The sequence below is a fragment of the Lampetra planeri genome, chromosome 40 (genome assembly GCF_965212315.1).
Source record: "Lampetra planeri chromosome 40, kcLamPlan1.2.h2, whole genome shotgun sequence".
Lineage (NCBI taxonomy): Eukaryota > Metazoa > Chordata > Hyperoartia > Petromyzontiformes > Petromyzontidae > Lampetra > Lampetra planeri.
This window is the reverse complement of record NC_136146.1, coordinates 4645385-4671222: the sequence shown is the minus strand read 5'-3', so window position 1 is coordinate 4671222 and position 25838 is coordinate 4645385. Positions and strand designations below refer to the sequence as shown.

Genomic DNA, 25838 nt, shown 5'->3' with positions numbered 1-25838 from the left:
AATCACGATGTATTGCTCCCATGTCGACCCCGATAAGATCGTGATGCATTCGGATGACCCGTGCACAACCACACGACACACCACCCACGGGACACCTCGTGCTTGCATTCCATGTTCACCGTGCATCGCGGAAACCAATAAAAAAGAACGTTTCTGGAAAACAAAAAAATAACACGCGCTGCCTTGACCACCAGTGATGCCAAATGCCTTACCGATGTTACCAACCAACATCAACATCATCACGCCATCCAGGCTCTTGCAAACCAACGTCTGAATACGTTGCTTTGTAGACGTGCCCGCAAACAGCTAGACCAGGGGTCGGCAACTAAAATAACAGCAATTTTTTGGTTCGAATTAGATTTACCAAAAAGACTTTCACGAGCCGCAATGTGTGCGGTTAATACGAGTCGGTGGGCCTTGATAAGTAACGTGGCGAGACGGTCGTGAGAGCTGACGGGTTGCAGACCCCTGAGCTCGACTGACGTTGCACGCAATGGAGTAAAACAAAACCCCATTGCTCTCGTGTTCACGGCGACACCCACACACAAGTTGCTGTGTCACTTGGAGAGCTTTCCTAGTAACAAATCTACACGTGCACACATCATCGGACCCTTTTTTGTTGCAAGTATCAAAGAGTGGAAACCAAGTAAAGGTGTTTAACCCCGTCTGGCGATAAAACGGGGGGGGGGGGGGGGTGGCGTCTATACGTTTAAACGCCAAATAGATACCTTTTTTCAGGAATCAAGTCTGCATTAACCACGTGCAAACAACCTGATACTATATTATGCATTGTTTTAACATCTTAACACCTGTTTTATTGCCAGCAGGGGTAAATCCTATTATTTTTCATAAACATGCACGATGTTGTAATCACCGGTCAGGCGCTCACAAGCATTCTACACACATTCAAAGCCAGTACGGATTAAAGTAGTGTTGTGCTCTGGTCTTCATTTCAGTTCCTGACCTGCTAGCCACGATTCGTCGAGTAGGGGAACTGTTGTCGATGTGCCTTAACATTAAACTAAACTTTTTTAAATGTTACCAGGTCACGTTTACTGAGCTACGTAGCTCTTTTTCAGAAGCGACCTGGCCACAAATGATAGCTCAACGAAGTGGCTCATCACGTGGAAATGTAGAGCAGCCAAATACTGTCCTCTCTAAATGCATGTTTCTCAAAGTGGAGGGGAAAAACCAAGAGGACCACAGGGAGAGAGAATCTGCAAACTCCAAATAAACAGGCTCAGGGTCGGGATCGAACCCACAGCTTCCTCTACACCAGACGAGGTCGCTACGTCTAGCCACCGTGGCATCCCAACACCTCTTCTCTAGATTGTGACACTTTTATCTTACATTTCAAAGTGAAAGTTTGGGGCTTGTAATTATCTGGTCGGTGTGTGCGACCAGATTTGCGTTACTCCATTGATACTGGGGCACACGTTTGGGGTGCGTCCTACTTTTCAGGCATCTCATCGTCCCGATAATACGGTAATACCGAGTGGCGCTCTACTCTATGGGCAGTCACAATCTGCACGAGCCCCAATGGGTCGTGATACAAGAGATCTTACCACAGTGACATTTCAATTATTTTTATTTTTGCCACGTTAAAAACTGTAATTTAGACAAAAACAACAACAATTTAACACTTCAGCAACATGTATTTGAAACGGATTTAAAACATTAATCCAAGAAGTGTTGCAATCTCATTTATTGGATGAGTTTTTTACTGCATCCGGATTAAGTCGATTCTTTTTGTTTGAAATGCTTCGCGGAAGAAAGCAAGACGCTCCCGACAAGTTGATAAAACCAAGCCAGTCGCCGCAACAAATTTACAAATGTGGATTAAAAACGTACAATACCACGACCCCTTAACCACTGGTTGGTGGGCCATACCCAGCAGCAGTCAAGAGCTCTAGAGATAGTTAATTTAATACTGCAACAACTACAGCTGTACATACTGGGTTTATGTATAATGGACTGTCATAGAATGAACCACAGTCACTTTTAGAACAAAGGCAAGAGGAAAACATGAATATATACATCAGCAAGCTGGCACACCTGTACATTCGGCGAGGAAGGATGCTAACCGCACGCGTGTGTGAACCGCGTTGCCACAACAATACAGCTCTAGAGCATTGGGGAACACTTTTCGCGGGAATTCGCGCCGTTATAAATCGCACGGTTTGAGCGATCAATGACGAACTACTTCCTTGAGCTTCGCGGCTGAGCGATGCAACTGATACAGTAACGCGGCGGCGTACACCCTCAAGGTATTTGTAGTAGTACACGTCGTATCCCGCCAAACTTTATCGTTATATTACGTGGGGAAATAGTTCTCTGAACGTGGCACTTTTCAGGAAGGCATCTGCTGCGTTAAATGAGGACTTACCGTCTTAAGGAGTTGGCAAACCCCGCAGCTCAGACAGAAATCGAAACTTGCGTGTATGCTGAATTTCTTTCGTATCGTACGTAGCCAACCATGATAATGGGAGGTGCGGAGGAAGGACAACAAACTCTACTGCCCTCGTCCACGGACTAATTTAAGTCCATTGGCCAAACACCCAAATACGAGGAGGACCCCCCAACTCCTGAAAATCCCCAGATAAAATGGCATTTTTATTTATTATTTTTTAACTCTCAAATATTTGACAACGTGATGGGTTTTTTTCTGGAGCGCTATTGACGCTGCGGTGGTACGTCCCGGACACGAGGTCATGGAGAGGCACTCTGCATGTAAATTGCCTCTGGCGATGTCATTTAAAACGGAGGAGACAAACTAAATTCCAGTTTCTGATTTTGACGGTACCGACACAGCCACCGTGAGCCACGTCTTAAGGGCCGGGCCCTTTGTCGATCTGCTGCCAGGTGGCCAAAATAGCCTCTCTAAAGAGCGGACTTCCTGGAGCGCTCTGCAATTAAGGGCCTTCCACAAGCAGTGGTAGGAGCTGGTAACTGCAGGGCTGCACGATTACCTTGGTTTTTTTTTCTACACTTTCAAGGGAACACGAATATGACCGTTCAGCATTTAAAACAGCTGTTTGGAGCAAGTTCTGTTCAGCGAGCTCCTGCGAAGGTCGGCAGAGCAGCACTACGCTCGGCTGCCTTTGTCTCCCCGATACCGATGGAAACACACACACACCGCACCAGGTACTTATATTTAAGTCCGAGTCGAGCTCGGGGAGGCCCAGGACGGCTTAAGATATTCGTCACCAATGTAAGCCGTGAAACGGCGATCGAACCTCGGGTCGCCGGTTTCGAGGCGCAGTGCGCCAACCGCGACGCTGCCGCTCGCCACAAAGCCACACACGTGCTCAGGAGTCGCCGCATCCGTCCTCGTTTTTTTCTATCAGCGCAGTGCTCAGGAGGTCCATGGTGTCCGCGACGGCCTTGCACCCCAGGGCATGAGCAGAAGCCGACTGCAGTTTCTGCGACCAACACGTGCGTTCACACACGGGGCGTTCGCACACCCACATACGGACGCAAAAAGAGAAGAAAAAAAACATCTGCAAAACCCCTTAGACCACTGGGGGGTGACAAGTGAACCCACGGCGTGGGGCACCGCTGGTGCTCGTGTGGTGGTCTGGGCGGAAGCACGGCGGCCCCGCCTGCATCTCCAAGGTGCCGATGTTTGCTGCACGCCGCGCCAGGTGCTCGTTGAGGGCCGAGTGGACGCACCACGAGGCGCTCCAACCCACAGCTGCCGCTTGGTCAGACATTGCCTTGGTGGTAATGACGATCCCCCCCCACCCCCCACGACTAACATCCTCGCGCACACAACACGAGGGCCGCATGCAGCACGAGGACGCCACAGGGAGAGCGCGTGACAACCCCCTTCCCACCCCACAGCTCTCGTCAGCCCCCCCCCCAACCACACACACTTCCCTAGACCCCCCCCCCCCCCCGTGCATCTCCCCCCCCCTCCCCCCCGCCAGGCACTGGCCGGAACGTGGCCTCCCAGCCAATCAAAACGCTGGGGTAAATGACTTGACCCTTTCCCGTCCCGAGATGGCTGCAAAGTTGCGGGAGGGATCCCGCTCACCACGGAATCTCGGAACGCGCGAGCGGTTCAGCGCTAATTTGATTTAGATCGGCGTCGCGCCGTTGTTCTTAAAGACGTTGTACTCGCCGCAGAGAACCGTAGCGACACCACCGAACTCTGATAGCTGGCGCCAAACTGTGCCACGCCCTCCCGCGCGGCCTCGTGGGAGCCTCGCTACCGATCGCTAGTTTATGTTTTTCTTCCGGTTCCGTTCAAACGATGTACACGTACGTCATCGGGAGCAGGTTGAAGCCGTTAAGATTCTTGTATATTACGCGATAAACTAAATTATCACCACCCTGCTATCCCTGGTGGGCGGGGGGTGGGGGGTTACGTTTTCCCCCTTTGCGATCACCGCGCACACCGTGGGTACGGCAGGAGCTCACCTGCATCGCCCTGGCGATCAAGGACTGCAGCTCCCCCACCTCGATGTTGGCCAATTTCTCGTTCTCCTCCAGCACGTAGCGCTGCACAGGGACGGACGGATCGCGACCCACGCCACGACAAGTGAAAGTCAGGAGAGAATCACCATTCAAAGCCCCTCCCCCCCCGAAAACAGGCGGAAACTCCACACCCTCATGGCAGAGGCGAGTCCATCCGTAGGACCACCACTGTTGGCTTACCCCACAAGGTTATCAACCCGGGGAGGGAGGGGCAATGGACCGTCCACTCAAGTCAATGTATTTTTGGTGGCACAAATCGGCCACCCCAAAGCACCATCATCACATCATTGCTGGACATCTGTGAGAAAGGGCTTTATAGCTAATCTGAACCCTCAGGTATAGATTTAAGTATAAATGTAATATGATTCTGATTAAACACAAACATAAAATAAACAATTCTATACAGTTAAAATAATAATAAGTAACAAGCAAGTTGCGGTTGCGAGTCGGTTGTTGTGTGCGAGCGTCCAGGGATGTGTGTTTGAGCAGTGACTTGAGTACAGCGACGGAGCCGATTGCCCCGGGGAGGTTGTTCCAAAGATGCGGCGCTGCAACTGAGAAAGCGCCGTCCGACCACGAGGTTGTGCGCTTGTGCTTGCTGGCACTTGGAGGGGGATTGTGTGCATATGTACAACTTCTTTCGCATCGTACGTAGCCAACCGTGCTGATCGGAGGGTTGGATTGAGGAGGGACGTGATCTGTCGTTTTTTGCTTGCTCTGTGCGAGGTTTCTGATGCCAGGCGGAGGAGCTGGGTGGCTACGTCGTGGGCTGTGTTGCAGTGTTTCGTTCACCCTCTCCACTCCAACTGCCCTAACTCCCCCTCTCTCTCTTCCTCTTCTATCCTAATTTTCATTATTTTTTTTTTACATTTAAAAAAAGCATCTGTCCGACACAATATACATTTAATATGTTGTCATTCTTGTGCCGAACTTGCGAGGCAGTGCTCATCGCTATTGGCGTCTCCGAGGTTTAGATTATGATAGAGCCGAGTGTGGCTTCACAGGACAACGTCCGATAGCCATACAAAGACTAAAGATCCCCTATATATAAATATATAGCCTTAACAGACTGTTTGGGGTAAGTTCTGTTAGTGAGCACCTAAGAAGGCCGGCACAGTACCCGAGTGGGTGGGTAGCCAGCACCACACCCGAATGCCTTTTGTCTCCCCAGTGACGGATGTTTACACACGGCACCGGCTACTCATTTTAGGCCGAGCCAATCTTGAGGAGGCCCACATATTTGTCACTCGTGTTGGCCCGTGAGCGGGAGTCCAACTCGGGTCGCAGTGCGCCAGCCGCAGTGCTACCCCACACACCAGCCTTGTATGCGCCCCCCACCCACTCACGTGTCTCTTGTAACGTCTGTTGCATTCTCCGAGTTCCACTTCTTTCTCAAGCTTCATCTGCGTCATCCGGCTCAGCTGCAGCACACGACGGGGGTGGTGGGGGTGGAGGAGGGTACCGCCGACACAACGAGCGCTTGCCCAAGGGTTCTGTGTCGTCTCCGGAGCCAAACCTGCCCTTAAACCTGCCCCACTATCGGCAGGCGAAAGGGACGCAACGTGGCGTGGTTACGGCCACATTGTAACCCTCTCCTGAGAGTCAGGGGTCCCACACCACATGCACCTAATGCACCCATAAAATACAAAAACTGCCCCGTACATAGCCGTGCACAGACTGTCAGAGCTCGCACAAGTACTGTGAGCGAGCACCTATGAAGACTGGCACAATGCAAGAGGCGAGTTTGGTGGAGTTAGCACCATGCCTGGCCACCTTCGTCTCCCCGGTGCTGTTTACACACCACACCAGGTACCCAATGAAGGCCGAGCCGACCTAAAGGAGGCCCATGACTATCATTTATCACGCACCACTGATCGTTAGCAGTCGCCAGGAATTTCACGAGTCACCGGGTTTGTAATGCAATGAGCTAACCACTGCGCCACCACTCCACCCAGTAACGCACACGGGAGTGCACGTTACACACAATACACTTGAGTATACTTTTAAAAGAAATGCTGTACAAGTCGTTTTGCGAATACACACACACACACCTCTTGCTTCAGTTGGATCTTCTCAGTGACCCAGTCTTCCGTTTTGTCCGACTTCGGCTCCTGCTGTGTGCGTGCGTCCACACGCATACATGTGAGTACACGCGTGTATGTGTACACGCGTAGTGTAGCGGTTGGTGCACTGTGCTACGAACCCGGCGACCCGAGTTCGATTCTTGCTGACAGTAACGTTTATCTGAACCGGTCCTGGGCCTCCCCTAGGTCGACTCAGCCTCAATTGAGTCCCTGGTGGGATGTGTAAAAACATCGCCGCTAGGGAGACAAAGCTGGCCGGGCACGGGGCTGGTCACCCACGCCTCGTGTGCCAATCGGGCCTTCTTAAGTGCTCGCTAACAGCACTTGCCCCAACAATCTGTTAAGGCTATACTGGGGCATCTTTGTCTGTGTCCGTGTGGGTAGGCGGAGCTGACCGTGTACCAATGAAGACTCGAGGCCCACAATGGAGACAAAGGCTCTGCCTCCCTCGGTCCCTGCGCCTCTCTGCCTCTCTCCCTCTCTCCCCCCTCCGGCTGAGACACTCAGCCAGCAGTGTTGAGATCCTAGGGCTCGGGGCTTCCCTCCCACACGCACCTCGTGACTAAGTAAAGCTGGGAACCATCTCGCCCCCTCCCGCCCTCCTGAAGAGCTACACACCAGCGTGGCGAGAGGAATCGTGCCCACGATGTCGCTCGCCGTCGCGATGACGGACGGCGCCTAAACACCAACATCCCGGGATGCCCCTCAACTCCTCAGATATTGGAAACTAAGCGAGGCTGGGTGGGGGTCACCGCTGTGGATAAAACAGCTGCTGCTGCGTCGTTATAGCAGAGGGCAGTGCAGCAAAACCCACTGCTGTACTGTACTATATTATCCTATGTCTACGCTCCCCCAAACTTCACCAACCAACACTGACCAGCCCGGCGAGGTATGGCCAAACAACCCCCGCCGCCTGAACGGGGAAGGCCCTCGCCCTCACTGGACATCTGTGAAAAAGAGCTTCACAGCTCATCAGATTTCCTCCAGTCTAAATAAAGATTCCGATTTGAGTCGCTTGCAGCGATGGACAAATGCTATTTGCAGGGGTCGGTTTGGACGAAGCGGGTAGGCCCCCCTCTCCCCCGCCGCGTGTCCGCGGGCCGCGTGAGGTCACGGTGGGGGGGGGGGGCCTTGAGATTCCCGCGCACCCCCCTGCAGCGCAGCCCGACGGCACCGCCGCGTACTCGGACCTGAGCGGAGGCCAGCTGGAGCAGCTCCTCTTTCAGCATCTCGATGTCGACTTGCGCCAAGTGTCGATCCCGGCACGCGTCCGTCAGTCTCTCTTCGCACTTCTGCGTTTCGCATCAAAGACAAGGAGATTCCACCGGCCACCGTGTTCAGCCTTTAAAGGATCGCGGGGTGGGGGGGGCGGCAAAATGCCGTAAAGCGAACATCTAGACCGGGGGTCGGCAACAACGCGGCACTGGAGCCGTGTGCGGCTCTTGTACAGACTCCTTCGTGACGTAATGCGTGCGTGTGCGTGTATTCACGCGCACTGCAGCTCTTGAAATGTTGAGTTTTGTACCGAATTCGAAAAAAAAAATGCCCCTTGTTATTTTGGTTTCCGACCCCCGATCTGTACGGACAGGGCTGGAACGGCGCTTGAGAAAGGCGGTGTGACCAGAACCACAGGTACTCATTTAAGGCCAAGTAGACCTAAAGGAGGTCTCGGATCGATTCACATATTTGCCACCGTTATTGGTCGTAACCATCAAACACAGGTTGCTGGGTTTGTAGCAGAGTACGCTAAACTACGACGGACACACGCCCACAATGTCCTGTTGATTAACATCAAAGAAGAATGTTATGCAAGAGGCCGGGTTGAGATGACAATAGCTGAGCTGCTGTGTTCAAATCTCGGCAGTCGCTTGTGAGTACGCCAGCTTCTGTCGGGTGATGGTGGCCTCAGCAAGATTACCAACGAACACACAACAAAAAACATCGCGGTTAAATCTGGGAAATTATTATCACTAAATTCCAGCTCTGAGAACGAAAAATGATTACATCTCATCACAAGAATTATTTCTGTGCAGTCATCTGTTGGAGTGAGAAACACTCATTAATTGGCTTAAAGCATCTTATTATATTAGAGGACTGCAGAGCTTTGGCAACTGTTGCCAACTACTCACCACCTGGCTGCCTTCCAGCTTGTCCATGGTTCCTCAACAATTGTGAGATGCAATGCTAATAAAACTAAACAATGTTAGAATTATAATCGCAATGCTCCTGCCTGTTGATCACCACTACAAATTGTCCTGCTGAGATAGGTGCGTGGTCATTGGCGATTGAGCTGCGCAGGCCTTACCCGTCCAGTGCTTAAACATTTTTATTTTTTATTTTACCAGGTAAGGCCCCACACTGAGCGATGTAGTTCTTTTTCAGAAGTGACCGGCCACAAATTATAGCTCAACCAAGTGGCTCATCACGTGCAAATGTGTTGCAGCCAAATACTCTAAAACGTGGAGGGAGAAGCCGGAGGACACCGAGAAAAATCCAAGCAACCACGGGGAGAGAGACACCGCAAACTCCAAATAAACAGCAGCAGGCGTCAGGGTCAGGAACGAATCCACGACGACCTGTACACCGGGCGAGGTAGTTAACCCGCCGGGGTGTCACTATCATAGCCGTCAACTCATACGATCTACCCGCATTCTTGTACAGGGAAATTGAGTTCTCAGCTCCATACGGCACATAACCGTTTCAATACGGGCAAAAAAAACGTGTATTTGTGTTTCTCCCTTGTGATGGGACTTTGTAGGATGAACGTTGAGCTTTATAAGGCCACGGGGGTGACCAATACGCTCTGAATTGGTCTGTAATAAGGTAGGGCACTGATAAGGGGTCGACAGTAGAGGTCGCAACCGGGTACCCGATACCCGTACCCCTACCCGATACCTGGCTACCCGTACCCGGCCGGGTACGGGTACCCGTTTGCGACCCTGGTGCAGCCGGGTACGGGTAGGCCGTGAGTCACTGGTGAGTCACCGTTTGTCACTCATTTCCCAACGTCTTGTCTCTTCTCACAATTCAAGTTCCTTGAATCAACCCACCCGCACCTGCAACATGGCTTCATCCCAGAGGTCGCAATCGGGTACCCATACCCTACACGATACCCGGGTACGGGTAAGGAATCAAAACCCGTTTGCGACCTCTGGTCGACAGGTGTGCACTAATCACAGGCTCACCTGCAGCTGTAGCTTGAGCTCGTAGCACTCCTGCAGATAGGCCGTCTCCTGCTCCGCCCGTGCTCCCGACGCTGTCCACGCTTCATGGATGCCTTGGAGCTCCTGCGCAACCGTGCAATGAGATAAATAAAAACACAGGCATCGCCACGACAGCCACGCGCTCGCAAATCAAAAGTCTCCGCACGTTGCAACGGTACATTTTTCATTCATTCGTCCGGTTGTTACTCGACAGATCTGGGTGGACGCTAACGTGCCGGCTGGACAAGCACCGGCTTTGCCGATCCTGCTCTAAGAACCTCCCGCAGGTGAAATCTCACCTCGAAACACAACGGTTCATCTTCTTGGTTCTTTCGGTAAAGTTACGTAGAAGGGAAATAATAAAATAATAATAATAAAACATAATAAAATACAATTCTCACGACGTTTCGGCCACAATGCAAGCAGCCGTCCTCAGGTGAAAAACAGGTCTGTCGGAAAGACAGCGTCTGAATGAACACCACCAAGCTTGGCAGCGTATATTTAAGCTGGGTTAGGGGAGGAAGGGCGCCTTGGGTTAGGGGAGGAAGGGCGCCTTGACAACGGTTCATATTAATGTCGGCTTTGTTGCACTGCGGTCTGCGTGCATGGCCTGCTTCTGCTGTTGCCATTCTTGCGTATAAGTACATGCGGTTTCATGATGATACTGAGATGATGATGTGCGATTGTGCTCAGTCCGGAGAGAGCAGGGAAGGAGGGGAGGACATGATCCATTGTAACTGATAGGACGACATTAACCTTTCTCTGGTCTTCACACCTGACAGGCCCACACTGATGACATCACCTTTACCCCTCGATTTAAGAGCTAAACAGAGGACCTTCTTCACAATCCTGGCTATCACCTGATGAGGCTGGTTGTAATCAGCAGCAAAACGTCGTACTTGAATTGTACATTTTTTGTGGCTTCCCTGTTCGACACACCGGTGTGCTGAAACATTAACACATGTTCACGTTTTGTTTACGTGACAAACCGTACTAATTGGCTATGCCGGGTGGTGGCGGGTTTAACGACCCATTTATATTTACGCGACCTCAACCAACAAAAAAAACCTTTACTATGGATAACATCGGTCGCGAGAGCCTAGAACTACGCGTTAAACCGAGGGGTGCAGGTTGGGGGGTAAGAGCGTGGATCGAGATCTCCACCTGCTCCTTGGCATGGAGCTCCTTGCGCAGCGCCGTCACCTCGCGCTCTGCCTGCGCAAGCTCGCTGCGCAAGTCCCGCGTCTCGTCACGTGCGGCACCCTCCGCCGTCCGCAACGCCTTCAGCTCGCGGCTGTGGGCACAAAGACGCCGCCCCCCACCACCACCGTTAAGTCTGTGACAGACTGTTGGAGCAAGTGCTGTTCATTCGTAGCGAGTAGCACCTATGAAGGCCGGAACGGAATACGAGGCGGTGGGTGGCCACATACTAACAGAGACACTCACAGACAAAATAAGATAAAGATCCCCCAGTATAGCCTCAACAGACTGTTGGGGCAAGTGTTGTTAGAGTAGCACCTATGAAGGCCGGCATGGCCAGCACCACGTCCGGCTTTTTTGTCTCCCCAGTGGCGATGTTTACACACCGCACCAGGTACACATTTGAGGCCGAGTCGACCTAGGGGAGGCCCAAGACCGATTCAAATAATCGTCACCGGTGTTGTCCGGGAGCGGGAATCTAACTCGGGTAGCCAAGTTCGAAGGGCAGTGCGCTAATCACTATACTACCGCTCATACACACACACACATCCTCTTACCTCTCTCTCCCATCTTACTAATCTGCATCTCTCTTCTACAGCTGTGATCTCTCTCCTCTCACTCATCTGCATCCCCTCGCGTGTCGGCGGGCCGCATCTCTCAGTTGGCCGCTCTAAGAGCCATCGCAAGTCACATCCGGCCCACGGGCGGACAGTGAAAGAATGCCGCTTTACGGCTGCACGAGGCTTTTGGCTCTGACCTTCGTCCAAACCATCGGCGCTGGATAGCCTCTCGCCAACATACAACAGTGCACCCATCTCACCCCCCCACTAGGGATCACCAGCGAGCCATGGCAGATGAGGATACCTAATGCACTAATGGTAAATGTAAAACTTCAGTGTGCGACTATGGTCATCCAGAACAGATGAGCACGGTTGGCTACGTATGGTGCGAAAGAAGTTCAACATACATCCAACATATGACACAATGCCCGATCCACAGATACGGAGGAGACATCACAGCGATGATACACTCCGCTGGCTTGACCACCCGAGTGAAATTGTAATTTGTTGCACTGCATCTACATAAGCCGTACGAAAGAAGATGTAGTCATTCCATTCGTTTGCCCAGGAAAGCCTCATCGAGTGTCAAAAGTCTTTCAGTGGGGTTCCCCCCCAAGTGTTCCGAGTGTTAAGCAATTCGTGGTTTGATTGCTTTAAACATGGAATCGAGCCGCTCTCAACTTACCAGGTGGCACTCAGCCGCTCTTCCCACGCCACGCGTTCATCCATGTAGAACTTATTCTCAATCTCGAGGAACTGCGAGGCCACATGCAGACAAACACACAACCGCTACCATTATTAACATTCAGAAATCATGTGTGGTCCAGTGTTATGTACATTGGCAATGAGTCCATGTGTTTGTGTGTGTATATATATTGACCAAGTTAATAGATGGTGCTCTGTTAACTCTGAAAAACAAGCTGGGAAGCTAGTCCATTTAAAAGGGAACCTCATTTTTTGGGGGAGTTAAAGTTGCAAGGGGAGACACTGGGAAGGGAGGAGACAATGGGGGGGGAAGGAGAGACACGGGGGGAAGGAGGCACTGTGCTGCACCCTCACCTGTATGTTCTCCACGCGGGTTGTCAACTCGCGCCATTCATCAGTCAGCTGATGTACGTGCTTCTTCTCTGTAGTCAGCTCCTCGAGCGCTGACCACAGCGACTTCTGCAGCAGCGCCAACTCGGCACGGGTGGCGACAACCTCGGAGGAGCGCACCGAGCACTCGTCCTCCAGCCTGGATCGCACACACACACATGCACGCGCACACACACCCGATGGCTGCAGAGTTTCTTCAGGCTATGCCGTTGTGCCGCTGTTAACGCAGTCCCACTGAAGCTTCATTTTCCGCCACCTCTGAGGCTTCAATACCCCCTGCGCAGTGCTCACCTGAGTCGCTCAGCTGCCCACTCCGCCCTCTCCTCACTCAGCTGCTCGGTCATCTGTCACAGGGGCAGGCATGACAAGTCAAACTACGGCCACACATGAGCACAAGTCTGTTCGAGGAGTACATGGGTCTCTCCAACATCACACAAGAACCCCCCCTCCTCCCCTCCAAAGTCGTCGCTTTGAGAGCTCTATTCCACGAGGCAGCACCCATTTCGCAAACTCTGCAAAGAGCGTCGTCACGCGCCGGCGAAACAAAAACATGTTAATAAAATCAACACCGGTGAAAGCACTGAAATTTAGAAGCCAATTCTGAGATGCACAATCCAAGGTCACCGCAGTTACTCTGCAGTGCAGAACCAGACTGGGACAGCCTGGCGGCGCACGCTCATTCCTGCGCAGTGTGGAGACACAGCCAACAACAACAGCCGCATTGCTCTGCACGCCGTTGCAATGTTGAGTTTCCAGAGTGAGATTTTCAATTTCTTCAAATTTGACTTTTTTTCATGGTTCCCCCTTCGCACAAAAGAACCCTGTGACACGCGTCGCACGGTACATTCATGCACGTCGAGTAGACACACCGCCCTCTTCACTCCACACAGCCACGGTGCCAAGATGTTAACTGCCTCGCCTGGTATACAGGTCGTGGGCTCAATCCCAACACCGACGCGCCTGTATATTTGGAGTTTGCATCTTCTCCCCTTGGTTATATGGATTTTTCTCCGGGACCTCCGGTTTTTCCCTCCACATTTAAAATCAACGTCAAAAAGTCATATTTAGAAACATGCATTGAGAATATTTGTCTGTGATAAATTTCCATGCAATAAGCCATTTCATTGAGCTATCATTTGTGCCTAGGTAGCTTCTGAAAAAAAGAGCTACACAGCTCAGTGGGCCCGACCTGGAAAAAACAAAAGTAGTTTTGCTTTTAAATACTGATAATTGTTTTTTTTACCCTTTTATCTGGCAACAAAACTGACACCTTTTTTACAAGGAGTCATGTTTGCATTGACCACAATACCTGCGGTCGAAATGCAAACAAAAAACACAACTCTGATAATGTATGCACTGTCCTTGAAATTGATTGGTCCACACCCGAGACAGCTTTCCTTAGAGCCTAGTCTCACATGGTGTTGGACCAGATGACGCCAAAAGGCACACAGCTCAAAAACAATGCACCATCTCGACACCCAGCCACCGTGTGCGTGTCGCCTCTGTCGTGACCCCCTGTACGAGCTGTGCCTTGCCGGTCGTGTCTGGCAGTTGCATTAAATCCCAGCCCGTGTGGTTTTGCACCCCAACCCCACCCCCCCCACACGCCCCTCCCCTGCCCCGTTAGGCCCAGCGGCCATGCTCGGGCTTGCAAGGGGTGGGAGGGCTCAAGGCTGGACAGCGCGAGAGTCGCCACCGCCTCCCCACGCCCCCGTGCCGCTGCCGTACGTTGCGCAGCTCCTGGCGGAGACGCTCGGCGTTGGCCCGTAGCTGGTTGCAGAGCGTGCTCATCATCACGCGAGCGTTGTCCAGCATCTGCGTCGACTCCTCCAGCTGAGCCGTTCGGCCGGGGCAAGGAAACGGGAGGGGAGGCGTAGGGGTTGGGTTAAGGTTTTTGTCGCCGCGACGAGCGTTCAAAATGTATCCCGCACGGTACCCGTGCCGCAGCCTGCCACCCCCCGCCCCCACTTGTTACCTGCGATTCCGCCACCGTCTTAACACCACAGACGCATATCTACGGTGAACGGCATCGCATTCTACCAAGCAATCGTTCACCATCCCCAAGCGATTTAACCTCCTCCTACGGCTCTTCGTCAATCAATAGGGGTTGGTAAAAGGAGGTGCACCAGAACCGGTTCAGATAACACTCTTGCCACAGACGTTAGCCGTGGCTGGGGATCAAACCCAGGCCCGCCAGATTCGAAGGTCAGTGCACTAACCACCGCGCCACCGGCTCCGACCCAAACAATTACATCGAGCCAAAAGATTGCACAGATTTCCCATCGAGGAGGCTTCGTATGGTAAAAAAGAGATAAGTGAAAAAGAAAGAGCTGAAGAAGGAATCTACGAGACGCACCTGCAGGTTCTTTTCTTCCACCTGCGTCATCAGGTCCTGGATGACGCGATGCGCGAGGACTCCCACCCGCTCGCTGTCCTCCGCCCTGGTGTTCTGGGACACACATTCGCAGAGGCAGTGGTCAATGTAGCTTCCAACAGTCCAAGAGATGACCCAACTTGCTTGAATTTCTCAGGGAGGTGAAATGAAAATGGTCTAGGAGACCCAGAAAATACAACCCTTGTGGATGTGTTCCATGCTGGTGGTAGTAGGGGGATTGTACCGGCGGAGAGAAGGGAGATGGTTGTGCGTGGTAACCGCGCTGCGCTTACTATGTGTACTGTGCTCGCTGCAGAGGGTGTATTCTGTTGGTGGTGGTGCATTGACAGGGCTGGTAAAGTGCTAACAACACTAGCAACGCATCAGCGGCGCTGCCAATGTTCCGATGGCACTGGCGGATGTCCCGACAGTTTAGTCGCGCCGCGTGGCCGCACGCTTGTTGTGGTGGTTGTGCGTGCACGCTGTCGGCGCGTTGCGGGGACTGTGCCGCCGGTCTTGTGCCTCTGCAGTCACCTGCTTGGCGATCGCCTCTCCAACAAGCTCGCACAACTCCACGTGCTCCTCTTCGATCCCCTCCAGCTCGATGGCTCTCGCCGCCACGCGCTCGTACAGCCCCCGGTAACCGAGTTCCGCGTTGGAGCCACGCTGCACCCCATCATCGACACGCGCGCCGTACTCACCCGTAAGGTCGGAGCACCGCAACTCTGATTAGCACGGTTGGCTACATACGGTGCGAAAGAAGTTCCAACGTACGTACGTACGTGCGGGCATCCAACACATTCACATCAGCCGAGTTTGTCACCGTGAGAGGCCCTCGCAACGAGAGAAGTGGCCGACGCACGTCATGCATGACAACAGCCGAAGAGCACTAGCGAATGACTGTGACGTCACCACCGTGGCAGGCTAGGTGCACGTTGAAGCCAAGGGAAGTCGAGAAGGCTCACCGGCTGGTCACAGAACAAACTCGGGTGCTATGGGTTGACGGAGATGACTTGCAGATATACCCACGCCATTGTGCCGACTGGACAGTGTTTTAGCTGCCCAGCGCTCCGCTTGTTGTTGTAAGCGTCGTCATATATACGTACAAAGACCCCCGTGTAGCCTTAACAGACTTTTGGGAGAAGTGCTGTTAGCGAGCACCTACGAAGGCCGGCACGGCACACGAGGAGGTGCATGGCCTGCACCACGTCTTTGTCTCCCCAGTGGCGATGTTTACACTTCGCACCAGGTACTCATTTGAGGCTGAGACGATGTAGGAGGGTGGGGGGCCAGGACCGATTCCGCAATCATCACTGGTGTTGGCCAGGAGCGGGAATCCAACTCGAGTCGGCGGGTTCATAGCGCAGCGTGCTAACCGCTGCCCCACCGCTCCCCACATATATGTGTACACACACACAGACTGAGATTTTGTTGAAAGGGACACTTTTCACATACCACACTGCTTCTATGGAAAGTGTATTCAAGGGCCAACCTGTTGAACCACGGCCTCTTCAATGTACTGCCACAACTGTTGCTGCTCCTCGACGTCCATCTGTGCCTCCGTGTCCATCGCTACCGATTCGCCTTGCGGCCGCCGTGTCTGCTGCTCTGACTGGGAGCAACATTACAAACATGAAAACCACAACGGCAGCGGATGCCATGCCCTCCTGTGTTAGCGTGACATCACCACTGCGTCAAATAGCGAAACGTAAGAATCGATTCATTTAAACCGAAAAACTATTTATGCAATCATTGCATAGATGTGAACTCTGCAGCCACTACACATTCTACATGCACTGCAAAAGTCAACCTAATTATTTTGCAACGAAATTACGATTCCCAGAAACATGACAAATCGTCACAATTAATTATACGTTCCATACCTAAAAACTGGGTACCCCGGGCAAAACACTACACACACAGCACTGCGCGTCACACCAACATGCACACTGCTCTCAGGCAGTGCTGCGTACGTGGACACGGGAGGGCCTTGGTTAATCCATTGTTGGGATGATGGCCTCCACGTGTCGTACGAGTCGTGGGGGTTATTTGGCCACGTCACCACTCTGGTCAACGTGGGTTTGCGAAACGCCGCTTAGATGTTAGAGCATCGCATGTGCAGGAAAACAGTGGAATTTGTTGCACTGTCCTGTACTGCCCATGAAGCCGCTTAGCCCCCCAGCCACCTGACAATTCACTGTCCTGTACTGCCCATCAAGTCGCTTAGCCCCTCAGCCACCTGACAATTCACTGTTCTGTACTGCCCATCAAGTCGCTTAGCCCCCCAGCCACCTGACAATTCACTGTCCTGTACTGCCCATCAAGTCGCTTAGCCCCCCAGCCACCTGACAATTCACTGTCCTGTACTGCCCATCAAGTCGCTTAGCCCCTCAACCACCTGACAATTCACTGTCCTGTACTGCCCATCAAGTCGCTTAGCCCCTCAGCTACCTGACAATTCACTGTCCTGTACTGCCCATCAAGTCGCTTAGCCCCCCAGTCACCTGACAATTCACTGTCCTGTACTGCCCATCAAGTCGCTTAGCCCCCCAGCCACCTGACAATTCACTGTCCTGTACTGCCCATCAAGTCGCTTAGCCCCTCAGCCACCTGACAATTCACTGTCCTGTACTGCCCATCAAGTCGCTTAGCCCCTCAGCTACCTGACAATTCACTGTCCTGTACTGCCCATCAAGTCGCTTAGCCCCCCAGCCACCTGACAATTCACTGTCCTGTACTGCCCATCAAGTCGCTTAGCCCCTCAGCCACCTGACAATTCACTGTCCTGTACTGCCCATCAAGTCGCTTAGCCCCCCAGCCACCTGACAATTCACTGTCCTGTACTGCCCATCAAGTCGCTTAGCCCCTCAGCCACCTGACAATTCACTGTTCTGTACTGCCCATCAAGTCGCTTAGCTCCCCAGCCACCTGACAATTCACTGTTCTGTACTGCCCATCAAGTCGCTTAGCCCCCCAGTCACCTGACCACCTGGCATGCAGTGGTCGCCCATCCAAGCATTGTTCATGCTCATCCCCGTTGAGCTTTCAAGATGCGATGAGATCGGGCACATTGCACGTGATTTGGTCATAGTACAAGGCTCTTGCTCACCTGTGTATCCATGGTCTCTTTGGTGACCTGCCCTAAACGTATAGGCCCCTCTCCATCTGCCCAAGTCTCCATGTTTTCTTCTGTCAACTGCTCGCCTGACTCCAGGAAATGCTGCTCTGCCTGACATACACACAAATCCGTATATTACATTAAGGGAAGTACGTCACATTACGTCACACAGACACACAGCAAATACATCACACCAAGTTATAATAATGATTTTCAGCTCTGTCTATCTGATGCTCGTTGAAGACTCTCCTACAGTGCCTCAGCTGGGCGTCTCTGCCAGTAGCCCGAGTCGCACCAGATCGGGTAGAGGATTCTGAAGATTCAGTTTAAATGCCAAAGGCTCCAGGTGTCAAACTTATAGAAGCTCCCAAGATCAGCAGTAGAAGAGTTCCCATAATACTTTGCAGCCTAACTGCATACCGCACCAGGCAGTGCTTACAGCGCCACACGACAGCAAAGTCTTCTCTTGACGCGTCTTCACACGACGCGTTTTCACTATCACGCGGTTCTGCCATTAGGGAACACTTTACACGCAACTCGGAATGCGCTCACCGTTACAACGCAATTTCTGAGCGGTCGACGATCAACTACTTTCTTTAACTGTGTGGTCGAGTGGTATGATACAGTACATGGAATGGTACAGTACGCAGAATGGTAAAGTTCGCGGTGGCACACCCTCATCTGTTCTTTTTCCCGCCATCTCACTGTGTGTGCATACATCCTATCTTGCCAAACTTGCACGTAAAGGAACATAGACATGATGCAATGCAAAGCATAACATGCAACATGGAAAGCACACTGTTAATACCGCACACTCACGCCAATGCCAAATATTATATACAAAGATCCTTCTTCTTCTTTGTTCTTTCGGTAAAGTCACGTAGAAGGGAAGTAATAAAATAATAAAAATAAAACATAATAAAATAAAATAATTCTCACGACGTTTCGGCTACAACGCAAGCAGCCGTCTTCAGGTGAAGAATGATACACTACCAAGCTAGGAGCTTATATATAAGCTGGGTTGGAGGTGGAAGAGCGCCTTAACAAAAAGAATGTGCATATGAAGAGGAATTTAGCATCAATAAATAGTCGGGGTGGAGTGGTGGGTGCAGTGATTAGTGCACTGTGAGAAACCCGGCAACCTCAGCTCACTTCCCGACCACGGTTGGCATGAGAGGCGAGCGAAAGATACATCTCAATTAGTCCTGGCGAAGGATGCCAAACCGCACAACCATCACAACCAACGTGGCGAGCGGGTGACCTTCATCCAGCAGCGGACTGAGAAAGGGCTCTACATGCAGTCACGAAAGCTTTAAATCGAAAAATGAATTTGATTGTCGCACTGTGTGGACTGGTCCCAGGGCACTGCTGTGCCGTCACCTGTTTAGTCGTAGCGTCTTCGACGAGTTCCTCTGGCCATTTCACGTCTTCTTCATGAGTCTGCGCGCCCATGTCTCGTTTTGTTGCCGGCCTGTGTTGTTCTTGGATGTTTTGCTCAGACTGCCAAGTTGTGATTGCATGCACAGAAAACACAAATACGTAATGTTATATCCACACTAAACATGTTACAGTATAGGCAACACAGCCACGTAATGTGCTACGTGCAACCCGGAATAACATTGGCGGACAACACCGTGTTGTCCCTGCAGATCACGGAATTGTTTTCAGTAATTACCGGAGCGTTTGATTTTACTTTCCACAAACGGCTTGTGATTTATGGTGGTTTCTGTGATTTTTTTAAAATTTCGATTCCTTTGTAGTTCTATATGTGCATAGTATAACGATTATTATGTGCTTTGAATTAGAATTGTTTTTACTTCATGTAAATAACAGGGTTTTGTAAAAAAATATGGATATACCGGCATACCGTCCACACCATCAAACCCATCGCCTATGATTGCGGCATCCGTGTACTATCCATACATCGTCTACATCCTCCTCGGATTGGTTGACTAAGCATTCGACTACAGTACAACGTGGTTCCCAAACTGTCGCTTTTCCATCTCTGCTAAACGAAAGAAGAACCAGGAATCTCCTCCCCCGAATAAGCCTGCTCTTTTCAAGGACACACCGAGCAGTTTCATACAACATGTGCCACATGCTACAGATCTCACCTCCGCAAGTGGGGCCTGTTGAGTAACCAGGTCGGCCTGGGGAATATCACACGAACACACGAGGCGGGCCCCATGAGGCATTGGAAACCTAAGCCCAGTCATTCTAGATTTGAAGCTTTCGTGACTGCAAGAATTCATACTCTTAGTTCTTTCGGTAAAGTCACATAGGTAAAAAATGAAATTAAAATTAAAACAATAAAAATCACGACGTTTCGGAGGCAACACAAGTCTCCGTCATCAGGTGGGACCGTCAGCAGCAAATCTGGCTGTGACGGTCCCACCTGATGACGGAGACTTGTGTTGCCTCCGAAACGTCGTGATTTTTATTGTTTTATTTTAATTTTTTATCTACGTCACTTTACCGAAAGAACTAAGAGTACTAAGCCCAGTCACCACTGAATGTGCAAAAACACAAGTCACGTGATTCACCCCCCCCCCCCCTCATCATTTGCCATATTGAAGCTAAGAAAATGTAAAAAATGGTCTTAAAAATCACACCAAATTGAATAGAATAGTTATTCCCTTTTGGTAAAGTGAAAATGAACGAGACAAAAATTTTACAAAATGACGACCATCCTGAACTAAACATAAAAATAAGACCAAACGGAATACATTTTTGAATGGAAATTTCACCAAATTGCATACGCAGGAGGAAACGGGGTGAATGAGTACACGTCTAGTATATATCCTGCACACATAGCGCCACTCTGTACAGCTCATTACAGCGAGTGCTGCTTGGTCACCTGTTTGTCCAGAGTCTCTGTGGGGAATTGCTCAAACTCCGCACACTTGTCCTGAGCAATCGGCGCCCCCATAGGTCGTGTACTTGACTGCTCGTGTTTTTCATCCTGGCGTCGACACACCAGAGTATATCACGCACCATAATATATATACCTCAATTAGCTCTATATCCTAAAATCCCATATATGAGTATCTGTTTGTGTGTCGTGGGACAATAGTTGACACAATGCACAAAGATTCTGGCAACATGAGAACAATTCCTGGTCATGTCTAACATCAGTGGCATATATATCTGAACTGGTCCTGGACTTCCCCTAGGTCAATTCAGCATTAACTCATGTCTGGTGCGATGTGTAACCATCAGCAATGGGGCAAAAAATGTGGCCGGGGGCGAGGTGCTGGCCACACCATGCTCTCAGGCAGTGTTGCGATGATGTATGTATGTATGTTAAAGTTGTTTCCCACCATACGTAGTCGACCACGCTAATCGGAGGTACGTTGCCATCACTTGGCGACAAACGGAGCTGTCGTGTATTAAAAACTGCAATCAAGTGCAAAGACAGATAGATGTGGGTAAAGAGTTCCATAGTTTAGCCATAGGAGATGTGAAAAAGAAGGTGATGATCTTTGTGCGGCCAGGTTTACTGAGAAAAAGCAATTGATACGGCGAGATGAAGAGCGGCGAGAATAACGAGCGGGTCACGGCCTGGAACGTGGAACGACGCGGGAGACTTTGGCAGAACAACTTCACCGTGCTGCACCCCACACGCTCACCTGCAGTTTCAGCCGGTGGAAGAGCGGTGTGAGCGAGCACGACGCTATGACAGAAGACGTTGCAGTCAGCACCCGGGAAGAGGGCAGCTTCTTCCGGTGGAACTTAGGAGTCTTCGGGTCAACTGGAAGATTCGTCCGGTAATTCATAGAAGCGTTCTGGGCATGCGGCAGCCTCTTCTGTGTAATGGGTGTAGTTTTTTTGTCAACCAAAGGAGCATTCTGGTCAGCTGGAGCTGCTTTATGAACAGTTAGTGAAGTCTGCCGCTCAGTCACTGGAGGAATCCCTTGTTCGACTGGATCAGTATTTTGATCAGATGTCAGAATGTTATGGATGACAGGTAAAGGCTTGTGGTTAAGCTGCGTTGTCTTCTGGGTGACACGTGGCGTTCTCTGGATATGCACTGCAGTCTTTTTGACAGACACTGGTGCCTTTTTGGTGACCGAGGAAGGCTCCTTGAAAACTGTTGAGGGATTCTGGGAAACAAGAGGAATCTTTGAAGTCCTTGCGATATTCGGAATCACCAGCTTAGGATGCGGCTGTCAGGACAGACACAAAGACACAAAATGTAGCTTAAAATACTGTACCCAACCTGTGGTTGGTATCGCAATGCCTGTCTTAGTAACCTGAGCTCCTGCATCTTGCATACTTGCCTTACCCATCTCAATCTCCTCTTTTTGATTATGTCTACAATGCTTTCCTGCAACGCTCAGTTGTGACCTTCAAAGTTGCTTACCTTATCCTGTCGGCAAGTAAAGATGTCCTAATGCTCCATGAAAAAAAATATTCTTCAACTCGGTATACATGAGTAAAACTGCAAAACATTTTACGACACATTTATATATTTACGCGATCTAACCCAAAAACCTTTATTATGAAAAAAAATGTACTTCCACAAATGCTAGACATTAAATGCAATGTGTGGACCTTGAGCTTATTGGAGAAAAACAAGTGGTACAAATGAAACAGACCAAAAACAAATGGAGATACTGGATTGCAAACATAAGACAAAACAATATAACCCATTATATGCCCACTTGCCCTGCCATGATATTTCTAGCATCTTCAGTATGCTCTTAAACCACATCACAGCATGGATTATTATTAACCTTGCACACCTACGAATTATTTAAATATTGCCTTGGCCTTTCACGCCAAATGTCATCCTGATTATCGGCATCAAGTGCCACGAGACGGAGAATCCATTGGAATCTCTCACAGAACAGCGCAACCCTGTGTGTTAGAGAACAGCCCACAGAAGCAGACACCACAGAGCTTCCTCTGAAGATCCCGTCAAGTGGCCTCTGGTATACATAGTAGGGGGCAGCACTTTCGAATCCTCTTTGCATTTGAACTTGTGTCAGTGCGCGTCTTTGCATCTCCCTGCGCATGTTTGTGAGAGTGCACGTGTGTACGTGATGACGGAAATTAACGGTGGTCTCGACCGCCTGTAAAAGCCCACGTAATTGTACACTATCCCCTTGCGTAAATCCTGAAGAAAATTCGAAATTGGACACATCATGCCCTACGCAATTTATAGAATTGCCTAATACCCAGGACCTCAACCGTGCCAGCTCTCGATTGTGACCTGGGATAAGTGACCATCTACCTAAAACTATTTTTGTTTACCAGATAAGACCCACACTGGAGCTATATCGCTCTGTTTCAGAAGCAACCTGGCCACAAATGATAGCTCAACGAAGTGGCTTATCACGTGTGAAATGTACATCAGCCAAATATTATAAACGCATGATGATTCTAACCGTGGCTGGAGAAAAATCCACACGGCCACGGGAAGAGAAATAATGCAAACTCCAAATATACAGCAGGCGTCACAGGGTAGGGATGGAACCCACGTCCCTCCTGCATACGAGGCGAGACAGTTAACATCTGGCGCCCTCCATGGACGATGCAACCCGTCTCAAACTCGGCTGGGATGAATGTAAAACACAGATGTCTGAAGAAAGTTGGGCTCAAGTGCATATGCGGCAGGCACAATGCCATCTCAGAGAACGATGCTTCATTTTGTGCTCTCCTCACCAGAGTGGCCGTCTCGTTCTCCTTATCGGCGGCGTTCATGACCGCCCTTCCTTCCCTCCCTCCTCCAACCACCTTCAAACCCGGGGATTTGCAAAGGCAAAAATGATCAGCACCTGTAGGAAATGCACCGAGTTTTAGTTTATTTCATTTGTTACACGAGGCTTAGCCAGTTTCGCCGGCTATTCCACAGGGGAGATCCCTGGTGCGTGAGCACGATATCAGTGGTAGTAACACAAATATTTTGACGTTATGTCACGAAAGCACGGAGCAAACAACTATTATTTTGTAGATATGTGCCCAAGTTGCGAGCTGGTAATGTAAAAATAAAGTAAAGCTATTGATTACATCCCATGTGATAATTGATTATCCAAGTAAAAATATTTTAAATCAATGAAAATATTGTCAGCAATCTCGTGCAGGATTATATAAACACATAAATCGAAAGAGATAACAGTAGTGTGTTTCATATACCACACAATACCAAAAGGTGTACCGGGGTACACGCTGGGTTACCAGGCCGGTCGAATCCGCCGTGCCGGGGTCGCTTTCCTCGGCCAGATTTTCAGGAAAGACCGTAGGCGTCACAACTTTCTAGGCCTTAACCGACAGTAGGCCAAAGCGAAATCGGCTTTTGTAACAATGTTTTGAATTACTCACCTGTGTGTAATTATCACACAGCTGTGACTTGAAGCGGACACGAAATTTTAAAACGACAACTCTAAACTTACGTACAACAAACCATTCAGGTTACTCCAGAACGATACACACACCAATGGCGGTTGGATTTTGAATATTTATCGACCGATGATTGGCTGGCGAGTCTCCGCGCGTCGGCGGGTAACGAAGAAAGAATTGACCAATCGCAAGGCGTCAAGTCGACTCGAAACCACGCCCCCCTCCTCCGCGCGAGTGGTGGTGCAGTGATTAGCGCACCCAAACACCAACAGCCCCGGGCCATTCGTCACCAAGTGACGGCGCCTGTGCCAGGCTAGGTGCACTTTGAGGCTATCACGTGATGTGTCGAAGGCTCGCTGGACAGGAGGTCTCCGGACAGACCCAGGTGCCATGGGATGGCTGAGATGACTGGCAGGGAGATGCACACCAGCTGTACCACCTACTGTGCCACCTTTCTCGATTTTATCCGCCCGGCGCTCCGCTCGTTGTTGTGAGCGTCGCTCCTCTGCCCTCTGTTGTTGCTGGAGGGCGACTGCCTCCAACTGCCTGGGCTCCGGCTCACAATCAGTGGACTCTGAACCGCTCAAAGAATCAGAATATTTATACACTAGAGAAATCCGACGAGCTTTCAAGCTGTTTTTCATTGATGTCCATAACTAAAACGGCGTGGGGATGATCCCAAAGGGCTGTCATCAATATCAGTCATGATCAATCCACTGCTGGATGAAGCCCAGCAAATATCGAAACGTTGGTCCAACGGTACCAACCACTTGTCAACGTTGTCATGTTTGCTGGGACGCCTTCCAAAGTCTTCATCCAGCAAATGTGTTTATATCGGCAGTTAGTGGGCTTTACCTAGTCAAATAGAATAGTTTAGTTTTATTTGTACTGTATATACGTTTTAGCGATTTGCTTACCTTTCCTATACTTTGCATTCGTATTGTGTCGTCTCGTTTGTTGTTTGTAACGTTCTAACCCGCCCATACAAGTGGTGGGTGACTGCCTGACTGGGTGAGTGAGTTGATGGTTGAACCAGTGGTGGGTGGGTGACTGCCTGACTGGGTGAGTGAGTTGATGGTTGAACCAGTGGTGGGTGGGTGACTGTCTGACTGGGTGAGTGAGTTGATGGTTGAACCAGTGGTCGGTGGGTGACTGCCTGACTGGGTGAGTGAGTTGATGGTTGAACCAGTGGTGGGTGGGTGACTGCCTGACTGGGTGAGTGAGTTGATGGTTGAACCAGTGGTGGGTGGGTGACTGTCTGACTGGGTGAATGAGTGAGTTGAGGGTTGAACCAGGGGTGGGTGGGTGACTGACTGACTGGGTGAGTGACAGAGAAAAAGATCTTGATAGCTAATTGAATTCCTCCAGTAATAAACCCCCCCC

At 50.6% G+C, this 25838-nt stretch overlaps 1 protein-coding gene across 3 annotated transcripts; it reads right to left on the bottom strand.

The window, feature by feature from the left end:
- Positions 1-1572: 1572 nt before the first annotated feature.
- On the bottom strand, positions 1573-24600 carry LOC144731749 (uncharacterized). Of its 3 annotated transcripts, none has more exons than XM_078612961.1 (21): positions 24438-24600; positions 23781-23893; positions 21743-22279; positions 20971-21075; positions 20228-20263; positions 19494-19613; positions 18105-18224; positions 16488-16607; positions 15530-15661; positions 14978-15070; positions 14350-14454; positions 12913-12965; positions 12586-12760; positions 12212-12282; positions 10931-11060; positions 9749-9850; positions 7754-7855; positions 6531-6593; positions 5826-5900; positions 4423-4503; positions 1573-3422 (listed from the first exon to the last, which is right to left on the bottom strand). In XM_078612961.1, the coding sequence occupies exons 2-21, from the start codon at positions 23817-23819 to the stop codon at positions 3309-3311; spliced, it is 2373 nt and encodes a 790-aa protein (XP_078469087.1). In that variant the 5' UTR covers positions 23820-23893; positions 24438-24600; the 3' UTR covers positions 1573-3308. The 3 variants fall into 3 exon arrangements, with proteins under 3 accessions (XP_078469087.1, XP_078469090.1, XP_078469089.1); XM_078612964.1 differs by having other exon boundaries at positions 6531-6595; positions 7759-7855; XM_078612963.1 differs by lacking the exon at positions 24438-24600 and adding an exon at positions 24294-24431.
- Between the last annotated feature and the right edge of the window lie 1238 nt (positions 24601-25838).

What these genes read in the sequence shown, in the direction of transcription:
- LOC144731749 (XM_078612961.1), bottom strand. Translation starts at nt 23,819, where the DNA reads ATGAACGCCGCCGATAAGGAGAACGAGACGGCCACTCTG. An exon ending in AACAGGCCCCACTTGCGGAG is followed by an intron (nt 19,614 to 20,227) that starts GTGAGATCTGTA and finishes ACAACTTGGCAG; the next exon opens with TCTGAGCAAAACATCCAAGA. An exon ending in AAGAGACCATGGATACACAG is followed by an intron (nt 16,608 to 18,104) that starts GTGAGCAAGAGC and finishes TGTTGCTCCCAG; the next exon opens with TCAGAGCAGCAGACACGGCG.